The sequence below is a fragment of the Panthera uncia genome (assembly GCF_023721935.1).
Source record: "Panthera uncia isolate 11264 chromosome C1 unlocalized genomic scaffold, Puncia_PCG_1.0 HiC_scaffold_3, whole genome shotgun sequence".
Taxonomy (NCBI): Eukaryota; Metazoa; Chordata; class Mammalia; order Carnivora; family Felidae; genus Panthera; species Panthera uncia.
This window is the reverse complement of record NW_026057584.1, coordinates 9,898,352-9,916,037: the sequence shown is the minus strand read 5'-3', so window position 1 is coordinate 9,916,037 and position 17,686 is coordinate 9,898,352. Positions and strand designations below refer to the sequence as shown.

Here is a 17,686-nt window from a genome sequence, read left to right as displayed (position 1 = left end):
GGGTCTAGTCCACAGGGTAGATGGGTGGGGGTCTAGTCCACAGGGTAGATGGGTAGGGGTCTAGTCCACAGGGTAGATGCATAGGGATCTAGACCACTGATGGGTAGGAGTCTAGACCACAGGGCTGATGGGTAGGAGTCTAGAACACAGGGCAGATGGGTTGGAGTCTAGACCACAGGGAAGATGGGTAGGGGTCTAGTCCACAAGGTAGATGGGCAGGGGTCTAGTCCACAAGGTAGATGGGTAGGAGTCTAGTCCACAGGGCAGACGAGTAGGGGTCCAGTCCACAGGGTAGATGGGTAGGGGTCTAGTCCACAGGGCTGACTCTAGCACCTGGGGCTCATGTAACCTCAGGAAACAAGGAGGGTCTCCAGGAAGCTTATTCTGGACCAGACAGTATGACACTGGAGCTAGATGGGAAACAAACAGGGAAAACAGCCCACATTTCAGGTCTAATTGGCTGGGATTTATGACTGCAATCTGGGCATTCTGCCTCCAGAGCCTGTGCTCTTAAATAGTATGCTATAATTTTAAAAAAGAAGAGCCCCTTCTGGTTCTGTCCTTCACATGAGTTTGCCACTTATTAATTCTCACATCTGGCCCAAATCCTGTTCACCTCATCATGGCCAACCACTGTCGCTGGGGGAGTTCACAGCTTCTTTGTCACAAGAAAACCAAGTGGCCGCAACTATTTCTAAATATGGTGCTGTCCTTCAGAGTGTCTGGTAACTTCTGGCACCTCCCTTGCTTCTGTCCCTGTATGTGTTCTCTTAGAGAGGTCTCAGAGCTTCTGATGAAATCCACACCACATCAACGTAAACAGAAGGCCACCAAGGGCTTGAACAAACTCTGTTGCCAAAGTCAATAACCTCCTCTTAGGTTCTCCTGAACTATTTGACGTTGTTGACAATCCCCTTCTTTTTGAAAACTATCGCAAGAAAGTTTCAAGACAAATATCAATCACACTTGATAAAAAAATCCCCTGCCCCAAATGAAAATTTTATTGGCTATAATCTATAACTCATTTTACATCATAGACACATGTATATGACACTTATCAATGTTTTCCTACTGAAAAAATCATCTCCTGCTCTCAAAAAATTGTAATAAAAATCAAAAGGACAACTTAAGTAGAGTTGATTACTTAATCAACTCTACACCCAATCTGCCATATTCATACATCTCTAACTTACCATGACTCAAAACAATTATATTTGTATGGACATTTGACATAGAACTGAAAGCAAAATATAAAAATATTAGCAAATTTGGATCTGAAGCTTCTTCACTGATAATATTTTCACCAAGAAATGCTCTATCAAGAGAAATAAGCAATGTCTCCAAGGAGAGACTTTGTTGGGAGTTTTTGTTCTCTGGTGAGAAGAATCTGGTTCGATTTCATTCATTCATCAAACAAGGTAATTTCTCATGATCAAACTTGCAACAACCGGAGCAAAGCAGGAAAAACAGTTTTAAAGGAAAGCAGACTTCATATTCTTTGAGAGTTCTTATGCATTTACCTGGGGCTTCAGTGGTCAATTAATTGATGTTAATTAACCTGTAAATAGTTCTTCCACAAAGAAAATGTACTTTTCCTATAAAAAATAAGTTTCTTGAGGATGTTCAGGACTAAATTAAGTAGAAAACTCATTGTGAGAAGCCAGTCCTTTTTCTTTTGACAAAAGTGTGTAATATTGCTTCTCTTAGGAAGACACCTGTTTGACATGAGGACGCTGAAGGAAATGACATGGGCCTGGGCCACATATCTGTACCAGGAAAGTGCTCAGCAAGATGCTGAAGAACATGGGCTTTGGAGGCAGGCAGAGGGCCTGGGTCAAGTCCCAGCCCCGACAGTTATTGGCATGTGCACCTGATATGACAGAAACCATGCGAATGTTCACCTCGTCTCCTCTTCCTAGTCAAAGCCTCTGGGGGCTAAGTGACTGAATTACGGCAAATGGCATGTGTTGGGGGTGATATAAGATATTTCCAGGTGCTGCTCGCAGAACATCGCACGCAATCAGCTCCCTCTATCCTTCAGCAGTGACTGTGAAGGCCACCTCTTGATGGTGGCACCTTCATGACACAAAGGGACCTGGATCCCTGAGTTGCCACCTGGAGGGAAGTGCCTTCATCAGACTATGACACGGGAGAAATTAACCTTTTCTTGGGAGCCACTGAGGTTTGGCGATTGATACATTATTGCAGCACAATCAAGTGTTACCCTAATATTCTTGGCCAAGTTACAAACTTCCTCGTACTTATAATTAAGACTGCTTAACTCAGAGATTGTTCTAACAGCAACCTTGGAGAGCACTTAGCATGGGCCTGGCATGTGGTAAACAATAAGCATTAGCTATTTTGTGTGACACACAGACAAGCATGCAAATACACATTAGCTATCTGTATGCGCACGCATGCACACACGCTTGCCTTGACTGCCCTGAAAAGCTCATGGAGAGGCAGAGCTGGAAGCTAGAAGTGGGAGGGGCTTATCCTGCAAGGAACACAAATTGAGAAGGTAGAGCCCTACCTAAGGAAACAGCAGGAAGACGTCAGAAAGCAGACAAGCAAAGAGAGAGTGAGGGCACCAGGGTAACATTTCCTAAATCTCATCTAGCTCTGATCAGGATCTGCTCTAGAGCATAGCAGGAATGGAGGCCATGGAGAAGAGACCCACACCGGCCCAGCTCTGTGAAAGGCAAGGAAAGAAAGTTTTGGGGAGTCGGGGAGACGCTGACAGAGGCAGCGCGACTGAGAGACCCCAGCCCGTGCGAGGCCACCTTACGTGAAAGACACGCTATAGATTCAAGGCCAGCAGGGAAGACAGAAATAGCTGCTGGGGTTCTACAACTGCCTTAAACTTGTACAAAACAAGAAAGGGCTCCTCATATGTGGAGGGATTTCCTCACAAGTGGAGAACCCTAAGCAAACCACACGCCTTTCAGGAAGAAGCTCAGAGAACAACACATTCCAAATGCAGGGGAGATTATTTACACTATTTTATAAAGTTGTTTAAACCGTGACCAATGCACAAAGGCATCTATATCCTTAATAAAAATGTGTATTATTTCATGAAAATTGAGAAGTCCTCAATCTGTGATATTCAGGGAACAGGACAACTGTTAGAAATAGCTTATTAGAGGGGCACCTCGGTAGCTCAGTCAGTTAAGCATCCGACTCTTGATTTCGGCTCAGGTCACAATCCCAGAACCCTGAGATCGAGCTCTGCATCAGGCTCCGCACTGGGGTTGGAGCCTGCTTACAATTCTCCCTCTCCCTCTGCCCCTCCCTCACTTACGCTCTCTAGAAAGGAAGGGGAAGGGAGGGAGAGAGAAAGAGAAAGAAAGAAAAAGAAAGAAAGAAAGAAAGAAAGAAAGAAAGAAAGAAAGAAAGAGAGAGAGAAAGAAAGGCAAATTTATAATGTGGTGTTATAAGATAGTTTTGTTGTTTTAATGGAAGAAAAAAAAAGATGATCAGTTTATAAATCAAGATCAATTTGCCTGCCATCTCTTTGGTTCCTGATGAACTTACTGACAATCACCAAACTCCCTGAGTCTATCTAAGTAGAATTAGTAAAATTCATATTCTTAAAATGCAACTCCCTAGCCCTATGTCAATTGAGAGTCAAAGTATTTTTTATTGTTATTGCTATTACTGTTATTCGAAGTCCCAATTCCCCAATTCCCCAAGGAGAATCCTGTGTATCTGTATGTGCCTCATAGCCAGGATGTGCTATTAACATGGAAGATGTTAAGTCATCTTAGATAAAGGTGAAATCCTTTTCCCCACAAGTAAGTAAAAATAATTAGATACGCTTCTGAAAAATTTCAAATCAATGGGTAAATCATCACAGTGCAGAAACGCCTGAGAGTAAGCACAATTAAAAATGTATTAGGCATCCAGTCATTCCTAACTCTGTCAGTAGCTTTGTAGCAGGTGGGACACAATATAAAGTTTCAAATATTACATATTTATACAAATGGGGTATTTTCAAAGAAAAAGAAAAATAAAATTATAGTAAAAGATGAAATTAGCTCCCTATCTCAACAAACATATACAAAAATAAAATTCATACTAAATAAAGGCTGGCAAAATTGAATTTTTAAATGCCTACTGGAAAATATAGGTTAATATCTTTTAGTTCTCCAGGTAAAGAAATACTTTCTTAAATAGTACATAAAATGTAGTAACTAGAGAAGTGTGCAGAATACAATAAAAATGTCCATTCATCAAAAGACCCCTCAAAGCAAAAAGACAGCTTACGAAGGAGAAAATACTTGCAGTTCATACAGCTGACAAATGGTTAGGATCAAAAAGAAACAAAGGACACTTACCAACCAACAAGAAGAACACACACACACACACACACACACACACACGAGCAAGAGATAGGAAAACAGTATTTCATAGGAAAGACACACACGTGGCTAATAAACATATGAAGAGGAGCTCGGGGTCACTAGTGAGCCACAAAATACAGAAACCACAATGAGACACCTTTTCGCACCCATTCAGTCAGCAAAAATGAAAACTTCTGATGCTACAAAACATTGAAGAGGGTGTGAATTCACAAGACCAATTATGCATCACACATGGAAGTATATAAGAGCATGACCACTTTGGGAAACCCTCTGACATGACACCCCCCCGCCAAAGCGATCAATTATGTAGCCTATATTCCAACAACTGCAGTCCTAGGTATATACCTAAAACAATCTCCAGCACACAGACGACCAAAGACACATACCCAAATGTGCCTGTCGGTCCCGGTCCACAGGGGAATAGGAGAATGGAATTTGATACAGCAGTCCAAAAGAACGAGCTCAAACCATATGGACACATCTCATGAAAAAAGAAAGCACCAGGGGCACCTGGGTGGCGCAGTCGGTTAAGCGTCCGACTTCAGCCAGGTCACGATCTCACGGTCCGTGAGTTCGAGCCCCGCGTCGGGCTCTGGGCTGATGGCTCGGAGCCTGGAGCCTGTTTCCGATTCTGTGTCTCCCTCTCTCTCTGTCCCTCCCCCGTTCATGCTCTGTCTCTCTCTGTCCCAAAAATAAAATAAACGTTGAAAAAAAAAAAAAAAAAAAAAAATAAAAATAAAAATAAAAAGAAAAAAAAAAAGAAAAAAGAAAGCACCAGAGAATTACATGCATGATACCATAACATGACTCATGCATGGCACGGTTTTTATAAACATGAAAACAATTAAAGTAAAATTAAATTCTTCTATGAAAACATGTAAATAGTCTAACTTTACAAAAAGGAAAACCAAGGACAGATCAACTCAAGATTCAGAGTGATCATTCCCTGCAGATGGGAAGGGGAAGTCAAGGAGTGGGCTAATGAGGAAACTCTTTGACTAGTTATGGGGTTGAACTTCTGGTTTTTTTTAAAAATTTTTTTTCTTAATGTTTTTATTTATTTTGAGACAGAGAGAGACAGAGCATGAACAGGGGAGGGGCAGAGAGAGAGGGAGACACAGAATCGGAAGCAGGCTCCAGGCTCTGAGCCATCAGCATAGAGCCCGACGCGGGGCTCAAACCCACAGACCGTGAGATCATGACCTGAGCCGAAGTTGGACACTCAACCGACTGAGCCACCCAGGCGCCCCTGAACTTCTGGTTTTGATGTTGGTTTCACCAGGGATTATTACATTATTAAAATAGCTAAGAAAATATACAAAAGCAGGTTGCAGACAAAATGAGAGAGTGTCACCAGCCAAGCATTATGACCGTTCCAATTCTGTGCACATGAGCTCCTTTAATAAAAGGGACAAATGCCCTTTGAGAACAGACTTAGGTAAAATATCAAACTGAAATCATTCCAGTCCAGACAGTGACAAGCTCCACCCACCAACCCTGACTGGGACTATTTATAGAAGGTTCGTTATTTGTTCTAACACGACTTACAAAGCGGAAATTGAAAACATCTTAAAGATCCATCACTAGATGGATTAAAACATGAGGCCATGTTCATATGCTTTCATTAATTCACCTCATCAGCACATTGACAGAGTGCCCACAATTTGTCAGACACTGTGGGACACAGTGATGAGCTAGACCGACTGGGGCCCCACTCCCATGGGGTTAACTCTGGTGGGGAAGACAGGCTATAATCAAAAGATCACACGTGTAAATGTGCCCTGAAAACAGATGAGGGCTGTCAAAGAAAGGAGCCTGGGGTTATGGAAGGGAAAGAGGGAGGGAGACTAGCTTAAACCATTTAGTGACACTTCCCCAGGGACAGGGGGCATTTAAGAGAGATCTGAAACAGAAACTTGGTGGTGTTTATCTAGGCGAAAGGAAGGCAGAAGAGGGGCCGTGTAGGAACAAAGAAGCGAGACAGGCCTGCAGCAGAAGGGATCTCAGGCCATCAGGGAGATGAAAGGCCGAGGTGGCCAGATCCAGAGCATGGTGGGCAGTGCGGTGAGATGGGGCTGGAAAGGCGGGTGAGCAACAGGTCACAGAGGAGGATGAGGCTGAGGATATCGGTCTATTTCCAAAGAGCAATGGGAAGAAGGGGTTTAAGTAGGAAGGCACCTACATCAGATCGGCACTGGAAAATGATCACCTGCCACCATGAGGAGAATGGAAGGTACGGGGACAAAAGCCGGTGCTCACTCTAACAGGATCACTCTGGTTCAGTGTACAGCATGCTCAGGAGAACATGGAGAAGCGGTGGGAGGTACCCCAGTAGCACAGACAAGGGGCAGAGGCAGCTAGCTTAGGGGTAGCGTTAGTGGGGCTGCAGAGAGGGTGGTAGACTTGAGAGGTCTCTAGGCAGTAAAAATGGAGACCACTCGGAGGTAGAAGGGGTGTGGACAGTGAGGGAGAGGGAGGCACCCAGGACGACTTGCGGATACATGTGCAGCTGATGGAAATAGATGGGACACTGGGAGCTGAGCAGAGCGGGGCTGGGGCATGATGAGCTCAACTGTGCAATGGCTGAGCTTAAGGTGGCCCGGGACATCTCAAGGGGGATGTCAAGTAAGCAGCAGATAAGGGGGTCTGGAGGGAGTCTGACCTGGAGATACAAATTTAGGAGACACGCTGTGTGATTGTTAAAACGAATGAGGCAAATCCATACGTAGTGACGTGAAAGGTTGTCTATGATGTACTGGCAAATATACACATACTATAATCACTTTTTTTTAAAAAGCGTATAGAAAAATAACCATCTGATGTCCAAGAGAAATATACACACTCACATGTAGATGCGCGTGCACACACACACACACACACACACACACACACTGGGTCTGGAAAGAATTTATCAGGTTATTTACCTATCCCTGTGATCGATCTTTCGGTTGGAAGAGATGAGTGAAGAACTTTCACGCATTCATACAAACTTTAGCATCGTTCGGTCCCGTTTCTGACAGTGAGCACTTCCATCACTCCAACTGCCCCTTCTCTCTATCCCTCTGGCCTTCCCCAACTCCCACCCCTTCCTGAATCCCCACCCAGGGGCCAATGTTGGCAACAGGACGAGATGGAAAAGGAAAGGTGATGCCAGTTTTGCACCTTATCTTATAGTGAAAAAGGAGAAATTTGGGGTTTGCTTTTAAGCTGTATCGAAAGAGCGTATCAGAATGTTCACGGTAATGCCATTCCTGCTCCTTGAGGGCTAATAACCGAATTGGCTGAGCAGTTAAGTCAATTGAGATGACTGTGGAACACAGAAGTCTGTGGGCATACTGGCTTCTGTGTTCTCCTACTGGTCACCCATTGTGCTCCAAGGATTCGAAAGTCTCATGTAAAACCCACGAATCCCTCACACTGATCAAAGAACGTTGGAGACCTCCCCCACTGTGGAGAACAGTGTACCAAGAACTCGGCTTAATGAACACACATGAACAAAAGGAAATGAACAAAAACGGGAGGATGGGGTGGCTTTACACAGCACCCCGCACAGTTTATTCTAGATTTTTCTTGTTACTAAGCATAATCACCCAGCATAGTCCCACTCTACGCTCAGTGCATATTTGCAGGATTGTTTCTGAAATGTCCAGACCTCTCTTTGACCAAGCATATCATTATCCCAGAACAAAAATGGAGGACCGCTAAGACAGAAGCAACCTAATGTCAGAAAGCGAGCCAAGGAACAATAATGTCTATCCCCATGTGGATTTCCTTCTTCCATCCTTCTTCAAATGAAGCACACATCGATAGCATCAAATGAGATCTTCAAGTTGCCTTGTCTAACAGCTGGACAATGCGTTGCTTACGCGTCCTTAATTAATGTGTATATTCTACAGAGAGATAGGTAGTAACTATTATCTATGGAAATCATACCAGCAAGGCAGACGCAGGTGAAATTGCTCCCGTCTTGTTTTTCATTTGCATCTATGCAGCTGGCGTTGTTCTGGCAAGGCTCCCTCTGGCAAGCATCAAATTCTTCACAGAAAGTGCCCACATACTGATCATCACAGCTACAGGAAAAAGTTGCCTGAAACACAAACATATCATATGTGTTACCTGAGTCCTCTAAAATGTATGCTTTGGCTCTAAAATGTAACTCGAAGTTCAAAGCCACGGCTTCTTTTTATAATTACACCAATACTGAATGTTTTCATCACATCGCTTATATTTTGATCTGATTACAATCATAGCTTTGAGAGATATTGTATGTATGTCCTTACATTTTAATTTCAAACATTTACTTTTCTCATTCTTTTTTTTTAAATTTTTTAACATTTATTTATTATTGAGAGACAGAGAGAGAGCATGAGCAGGGGAGAGGCAGAGAGAGGGAGACACAGAATCTGAAGCAGGTTCCAGGCTCCGAGCTGTCAGCACAGAGCCCGACGCTGGGCTCGAACTCACAAACCGCGAGATCATGACCTGAGCCGAAGTCAGAAGCTCAACCGACTGAGCCACCCAGGTGCCCCTCTCATTCTTTTTTATTGATATTTATCCCAACCATTTTCAATCTTACTAAAAATAGAAGTGGAAAAGATAACTGTATTTTAAGCAAAAATGAAGTTTGCTGACCTGACATGGAAATGACAGTTTTGCTAGAGCAGCTACATTGTGCTGTAGCCATTAAATTAGATGTCATGCCAACCAGCTAAAATCCTTCAGCACAGTCAGCACTTGCAACAAAAAACAAAAACAAAAACATCATCAAATGTCCTACTCTGACCACCTTCCAGAGCACTGAAAGAATTTACTGAATCACCCTGTAAATTAGCCTCAACGTACAGCTATGCAGATAATCTGAGCGCAAGGGAAAAGAAAAGGAGTATAATCCAAGTAAACTTTTTGTTTGGTTTATATCACTGATATCTTGGTAACAAGACCATTGACTCAGAGCACTACATTTGGTTGGGAGCTTCATTTCTGAGAGAGTTGTAAAATCCAAGTAAAACCGAGCCCTCCTGCTCTCTTCTTAAGGCCTTAGTGCCTGAAGGTGGCAACCATCTAAAAGAAATACTAATCTGGCCCCAAGTCCCATGTGAAGCAACGCATGTTGTTACTGCAGATATTCATGAAGAGGGGAATGGAGGAAACAAAGGAATAATGTATGAGCAAAGCTTACTACTTACAAAAAATCAGAACAAAACAGAAAAAAGCACTTTCCCAGCATTCCCCAAGCCCCTACGTGAGGCAGGTGTTCAAATCTCTACCCATCCAAAGCCCCACCCACAGACTCTCCCAAGCCCGCCCTTCTTCTCACCTCCTTCTCCCCAGTCCCAGCCTTCTACCTCCAATCTCAGAGAGAGACTCTTCCTTCTTCTCCAGGTGTTGTTAACTCAGAATCCCCACCCGGGTCCCTGACTCCCAAGCACACCACGGTGCCTTCCTTCCTCCTGAAGGAGGAAACGTCTCCATTCCTCTCTTTAATATATATGCATATATTTGCCTCTCAATCAAGTTTAATAGTTCTTGCCCATTTCTTGGTACATGTACTACTGCATATTTAGATTTCTTTGTAGCTACCGTTAATGAGCTACAAAACATTCTCCTCATCCTTTTCTGATAATACCCATCATACTTCTTAGCGGTTTTTACTGGCATATAAAATGCTAGAGTTATATTACTGGCCATCATGCTGAGCTCTCACTACAGATCAGAGTCTTTACTTGATTCTCTTGGTTTTTTTTTTTTTTTAGATAAAACAACCCTGCCCCAAAGTGCATATCAGTTGCAAATAATGATAATGCCCCCTTCCCTTCTCCAGTCCTCATGGTTGCATTGGTGGCTCTTCTAGAATAAGCTTGATTTCGAAGGGAGGTCTGCAGAATTTACCACTAAGTAGAAAACTGGAACAATGACTGAATTGTATCAAATGCCATTTTAGCTTCTTAAAAAACAATAATCTGTTTCTTTCGGTCTTTGACCTAGCAATCTGTGAATGTTCAAATGCCCTACTCCTCACCCCACCTTGCATTCCTAGAAGGAACACCCCAGAGGCATTATGCAAACTTGTGTTATGGATGTATTCTATTTGGAGCTATACTTTGAGCGCTTTCCATTTAACCTGCCCCATCCCAACAGACTCTTTTTCTAAGAAAGGCTGTCCTGTGCACAGTGAGATCATAGTTTATACCATAACAGGACGCTCCTCACCAAAAGTGACCAAACCAGGGGTGGATGGACCCCTGACCTCAGCAACCAAGCAAGAGGCCAGACGGTCAAACATGACATTTAGCTGGACCAAACTGCCAGGTTTTATGTAGGTGTGTTTCTTTTGTTAATTGAATGCGTTTTCATTAAGGGGATATGAGAAATCCTTGTAATCTGCATAATCAACTCTTTTTAAGTTTCAGAATGCATTCTTCAATTATATGTTAGAAACCAGAACAAGTAGAATAAAAGCAATGGCTTTTCTCCTTAAGTTAGAGTTAAATTTTCTGCCTTCTGTTTCCATCCTCTCTCACACCTCTTTGTGGCAAATGGAAAATTCCCTCTGCCTGCTAGCAACAGTTGACTTCCTGTCTGGTTTCTCATGATACTGTGAGTTTTCTTCCCTTTGTGTGTGTTTGCACAGACTCTGTAGTTGAAAGCTGGGAGAAGTTGCATCAAGGACTGTTAGAAAGGCAGCCTTGTAAATAGGAAACTCTTTTTCTAGAACTATCTGCTAAGGAAAATCTTGTCCTTGTCCAAATGTGCAACACAACGCACCTTGGATATCTTCAGAGATGTGTCTCGAGCCCTTTGTGCATCTGTGGATTTACGACTGCCTTTGAAATGTAAACACTGTGCGTGTCCAGCTCGTGCAATTCCGAAATGGGTCTCAGCTTCATAATAAATTATTATGTGTCATTATTTCTGGCAGCTGTCTTCTAAAATTTACTTGGTTTGTATCCAGCACTTCCACGTTACAGATCAATTTCCTTGGCTATGTGGGGGATGTAGTTTGCATATAATTCTTCTGTTGTGTCCCATGGAAAATATGTTGCTGGTGGAAATAAGCTATTAAAAGCCCCCAATCAAATATCTTCAAGTTATCTTTGATTGACTCTAAAGCTAAAACAGAAGCCGCACATTTTGTTTTGCTTCGTTTTCAGCAGAAAGCTGGAAAGAAACTTCAAGGAACTGTTGAAACAATGGTTTTTGACCAAGAAAAACCACAGAATCGATTCTTAAACTTTGGCTGATGGATCAGGAAGAAGATTAAGAAATGTTTACATACCCATGACCACAAGGTGTTAGTGAGGTTTTTATGTTATTCTGTATCATATCGTCCATAACGTTAGATTTCTTCCTAAGTCTATCTTCTAAGAACAACCAGCTTTCCTATATTGAGAGGTCTGTTTTACTACTTGCAAGACTTGATTTGTAAGAAGCATGAATGTGTATTAGGAAACTACGTTGTTGGCATATTTGCCGTGGAAACCAGTGATCAGTGAAAGCTGTAAACTGTTACACCAACCTTGAGAAGTTTCACCCACTATAATATCACTAATTAGGTCCAATTCACTTAACCAGCACAAAAGACAAAACCGACTTACTTAAAACTAGTCGGTTAGCGAAATTACAGAAAGATATTTCCTTGCAAAGTTATTGTGTAGTTCTACGTAAAAGGACTTTTCAAGCAAAATGAAAAGAGATTAATTTCAAAGCCCAGTGCAGAGTCTCAATTTTCCTCAACAGTTTGAAGTCAAATATTCCATTTGTGCATTAATGAAACTTTCTAAGTGGGAGGAAGCTCACTTTGAAAAGGTCCAGGTTTAAAAAGCTTCTGTCACACCTGCATTCATCTATTCGTCCACACGGGCACTGTCCTTGGTCCTGGAGGCATAAACATGCAGAGGACTATCTCTTAGAAATTATCATCTAGTGTACTGTGGCTGACAATAAATAAAAACAAAACAGGTAAACAATGTAGTGAATGAGGTGATAAATGCCATGGGGAAAAATAAAGTAAGGAAGGGGAAGAGAAGGTCCCTATAAGAAACATCCCTCTTAAACCTCCTATTATTGTATTTACCGTAAGGACACTGGTGAGAACATTTTGTGCCATACATCACTTGGTGCCTCCTTTATAAAGTCCTGCCCAGGAAAATTCGCTCATTTAAGTGCCAGTAAAAGTTATGCTAGTGGTGAGAGCTGATGTTTTGTCCTCGTGAACAACACGGACCATGTGACTGCCCAGGTTTCCTCCTTTTTGATTTGGCTGTAGTATGCTCTGTCTACCGCAAGTTCACCTTTAACACCCACCTAGGGTTCTGTGACCTATATGGCTACTTCCTCTTCCTGACTTGGATATTGCATTCTAACTTAGATCTTCACTGACTCTGACTTATTTTTTTTTGTATTTTTTAATATTCCAACTTTATGAAATATGGAGTCAAATGGCTGATAAGCCCATATTCCCCAGCACGGCACAGAACGCCCTTGGCAATCTAGCCCCATCTACTTTTTCTGTCTCATTCTCTGCAATTTTCACTTCTCAGTAAATCCTAATTGTCATGAACAAATGATCCCACAGAGACACGTTTTCCGAAGAGCTTTCTCTCTCTCTGTCAGGAACCGGAATTCATCATTCTACTTTACCCTCCCTTAAACAAAGTACACAGAAAACACACTTATCTCTTTTTGGTGCCCCAGTGATATCAGCATGAACATAAAAGTCCCAGCTGACTAGACAGTGAATCTCATTGTGTATAGAGCTTGCTTACGTTGAATTTCCTCATTAATCTTCACCACATCTGTCAGGTGGCTATTATCAAACCTATTTTAGGAACTTAACAGACTCAACAGAGAGGACAGATACATTCTGGAAGGTGTCCCAGCCAGCAAGTATAAGGTCAAGGCTTAAACCTGCATCATCGATTCCAAACCTTTTCCACTCATAGCTGGATATTGTCCTATCATCACCATGATGGTCTGTGTATCCCAAGCGCATGTGGGGCACCCTTCACCCTGACTCTAAAAATAACCCCAACAACTGTGGTATTTTGGTTCTTGCTCCAGATTGTCTGGTTTGTCTACCTCCTCTCTTGCCGTCTGGCTGCCTTCCTTATCAGCATGATTGTCCTTTTGATTCGCTGATTCTAATTTCTTTCAGTCTTAAGAATAATGTCAAATTTATTCAAATGAGGTTTCAAAATAGAGTAAAAATATCCATCCTGAGGGCTGAAAGTATCTCTTGTACATAAAGTGCCTCATCACTCATGGACACACTTGAAAACTTTGATTAGAAAATTCTTCACCAGAATTGGAGGTCCTTGACATCTAGAACTTTAGTTACTCATACATAATAGATGCCTGAGTGTTCACTGAATTGAGCTGACTTCCTAACAGGCTGTTTGAGGGTAGCCTTGAAGGACATTTCTGTGCAAGTAAGGGGTCTTCTACTTCCTTGTCTATCTCTGAGGGTCTTGCGCTCTGCTAAGATGGCATCACAGCCATAATCCACACATTCTTACTCCAGGGGATACTGGGACAGAAGTTGGGGGATAAGTCCCAAGCCAAAAGGTGACTAATGGGCCCCTAAACCCCTGAAAATGGAAAGGAGATTATTTGAGCCACTCCTGGCCAAAGACTCCCTGGACTAATTTCCACTTCCATCAGGGGCCAGTCTGGTTGCAAACAACATCTGGGCTATTCGCAGTGAAATGTATGAACATCTGCAAGGTCAAAACTCTAGCTAATGAACCGCTAGTTGTTGGAAATAGGAGACACAGACATGGTGGTTTGCCAAATTACTCTCACTTTTATAAATGTTCAAAAATCTCCACAGTAAGAAATTTTGTTGGGGGGGCGCCTAGGTGGCTCAGTCGGTTAAGCATCCAACTTCGGCTCAGGTCATGATCTCACAGTCTATGAGTTCGAGCCCCACGTCGGGCTCTGTGCTGACAGCTCAGAGCCTGGAGCCTGCTTGGGATTCTGTGTCTCCCTCTCTCTCTGCCCCTCCCCTGTTCATGCTCTGTCTCTCTCTGTCTCAAAAATAAATAAAAACATTAAAAAAAATTTTTTTTAATAAAAAAAAAAGAAATTTTGTTGTTTTGGGGGCACCTGGGTGACTTGGTTGGTTAAGCGTCCAGCTTCAGCTCAGGGCATGATCTCATGGTTTGTGAGTTTGAGCCCCACATTAGGCTCTGTGCTGTGCTAATAGCACAGAGCCTGCTTCAGATTCTCTCTTTCTCTCTCTGCCCCTCCCCTGCTCACACTCGCTCTCAAAAATAAATAAATAAACATTTAGGAAGAAAAAAAAAGAACTTCTGTTGTTTTTATGTAAGCATCTGGCTGAGTCTCCAGGAAGGAAAGACACAACTTTGGCAAATGAGAATCACACTCCGTATCACGTGTCCGGATCCTCCCTGTGCAATCTGCTCGTGCCTCTACAGTAGGGATGCTGTGGAGAACATTGTGTGCACATCACTGAATCCTCCACATGTGAGGTCCCACTCCAGAAACTGATTTCCTATCCAGAACACCAGGAGAAGCACCCCTTGCCCTAGACTGGCATGCATGCTTCCTCCTGTGGACAACATGAATCGTGTCACAGATTCCCTCTAAACAGCAGAGTCTTCTGGAAGAGCAGCTCAGCCAATCCTGCGCGGGGGAAGGCAGGCCTGCCTCTCGGCTTTCCCCAGCACACAGAGGTCAGGAGCAGGGCACACCCAGCCCAGGGCTCCAACAGGAGAGCAATTCCTGCTTAGAGAAGACCTCTCTAAACCAGTTCTCTAGACGCTGGCAGGGTCAGGAAGTAGAGTCTGTTTCCTAGCAAGAAAAATCTCTGGAATCTTTCTGCTCCTAGTTAATGAAGGAGCCCAAGTGCAACTGTCCATGAAAATGATTCCCTGAGTAGGGGATCGCTGTAGACCCTCTTGCAGAGAGCTTACACTGCCGTGAGTGGACTTTAGGAAAAGGAGGCAGGGAGTCCCCACTGCCTAGTGTAATAACACAGGAGGGCTCAGATTCCAGCCTGAGCTGTCCCATCACCCCCAAAGTGCACTGACTCCGTATCTGTGGACATGGAAGCCACAGAAGCCTCATCCTGGCGGTCCTCAGCCAAGGACCTATTATTCCAGCTCCTAGGAATCTGACTGGATGGTCGTTTGGGTCTGAAAACACATAGCTGACAAACACTAAAACTTAGGTAAGAAGGATTAACCATAGCACACATTTTTGTTTGGTTAAGCATAGGTGAGCTATAACTGAAGGCTCAGAACACTAGTCTAGCATGCTCTTTTAGACAAGTAGAATTAGCCTTTTACTAAACCCAGATTTGGTATTTCAAGAGGCAGAAATGATTATCTGGATGTAAAATTTAAGAGACTACCTGAGAATGCTTATTATGATATAAAAATCCCTACACATGCCTTTTTTTGAGCCCAGGCCACACACAGACCCCTGGAGCCCAGCCATAGAGACAAAGTGTTGCCTCCTGCTGGGAACACAGTAAGCTATCTCAAAGGGAAACTCACTATGAATCACATTTTTAAAATTTTTGTCTATTGGCTGGGTCTTACTGCTCATTCATTACACATATAATTTAAACAATATGCTTGAGTTTGCTTATGGCTCACAATCTTATTTGTCATTAGCCTCAGACATACTATTGCTCTTCTATTTGGGTTCATTCATCTCAAACACAGCAGCTTATTTAAAAAAAAAAAAGTAAGCTTGGAAAACATGCAGATCGAGGCACCTTTGTGGCTCAGCTATTTAAGCGTCTGACTCAATTCAGGCTCTGGTCATGATCTCATAGTCATGAGATGGAGCCCCAAGTTGGGCCCTGCACTGGGCAAGAAGCCTGCTTGGGATCCTCTCTCTGCCCCTCCCCTGCTCTCTCTCTCTCTCTCTCTCTCGAAGGAAGGTAAGAAGGAAGGAAGGAAGGAAGGAAGGAAGGAAGGAAGGAAGGAAGATAGATGGGAGGGAGGAAGGAAGGAAGAAAGAAGAGAGAGGGAGGAAGGAAGGGAGAGAGGGAGGGAGGAAGAATGGGAAGGAAGGAAGGAAGGAAGGAAGGAAGGAAGGAAGGAAGGAAGGTGGGAGTGAGGGAGTGAGGGAGGGAGGGAGGGAGGAAGGAAGGGAGGAAGAAAGAAAGAAAGAAAGAAAGAAAGAAAGAAAGAAAGAAAGAAAATCTGAAGATCATATAAATATTAAATTCAAAACTTGACATTCATGAATTCCTAGAATTCATTTCTTTGGCTTAAATGTTAAATTCTGAAAAATAGGAACAATAATAAATGAGAGCCCTGCTCTTTCCTTCCAAAGGACACTGAAGTTTACTTTATTACTCAAGGGAGAAGAAAGTAAATGTCTTTCAGGAAATTTTGTAAAAGGCTTTCTCTCTAAAAGTGGATATATGGATTGGCAGAATGGAGACATTCAAAAGCAGTTTCTAACCATATCCTGGCAACTTCTGTGTTCTCAGCACTTTAAGCATGGCTGTAATTAAGCATAAGATTTCAATGGAATCAGCCTGGATCTTCAGCTCATCAGTATCTGTGCATTTATTTGATGAAAAGTTCTAACCCATTAGCAAATGTAAAGTTTGACTTTAAAAAAAAGTCACTGAAAATTCATCTTGTATTGAATTTCCCTGGGGGGGGGGGGGGAGGGGTAACAGGCTGATCCCACAAGTAAATGAGATACCATTCTAATTTTCTTATCTTAAAATTTCATCTAGTCTTCTAGTTATTTCTTTTGTTACATGAAAAGAAAATGGTAAAGAAAAAGCTTTAATAAAAAGGACATTTTGAGGTATAAATTATTGATGAGAAGGACTCATTGAAAAATAAAGACCAATCCTGTAACATCTTCCTCAAGCTACCTCAGATGGAAAACCCACTTTGAGTTACATTTTTAAATGTAAAGCAAAGATGTTCAACCAGTGGTAACTTCTGCAGATAGGAAGCCGATGGAGACAGGGCAGGGTACCCAACAACCATCTATTGAAAAAAAGACCCCACTATATGCCAAGAACCATATGCTGAAGAGCCACTTAATCCTCCCAACAGTCTTGTAAGTTCAGAATAATTTTTCTATTTCACCAATAAGAAACAGTTCAGAAAATGTAAGTAGTTTGCTCAAGGTCACACAGCCCCTCAGAGGCCACGGGAGGCAGATTCGGTCTCACTGCAAAGACATTCTTACAATTTAAGATATTCATAAATGCAAGGAATCGAGTTACAAAGTATGAGGGGCGAGGATCAAACACCATTCTGAAAAGGGGGATGACGGAAGCATCTATGCACCAGGTGGGAATTTGAAGGGGACGACCCCCA

At 42.7% G+C, this 17,686-nt stretch overlaps 1 protein-coding gene across 1 annotated transcript in view; it reads right to left on the bottom strand.

Annotated features, from left to right (window-relative positions):
* DNER (delta/notch like EGF repeat containing) overlaps nucleotides 1–17,686 on the bottom strand; it is a 316,523-nt gene that overhangs the window by 109,694 nt on the left and 189,143 nt on the right. Inside the window, exon 6 of the mRNA XM_049614770.1 lies at nucleotides 8,298–8,451. Coding sequence (XP_049470727.1) covers nucleotides 8,298–8,451 — 154 coding nt within the window. The remainder of the gene's footprint in view (nucleotides 1–8,297; nucleotides 8,452–17,686) is intronic.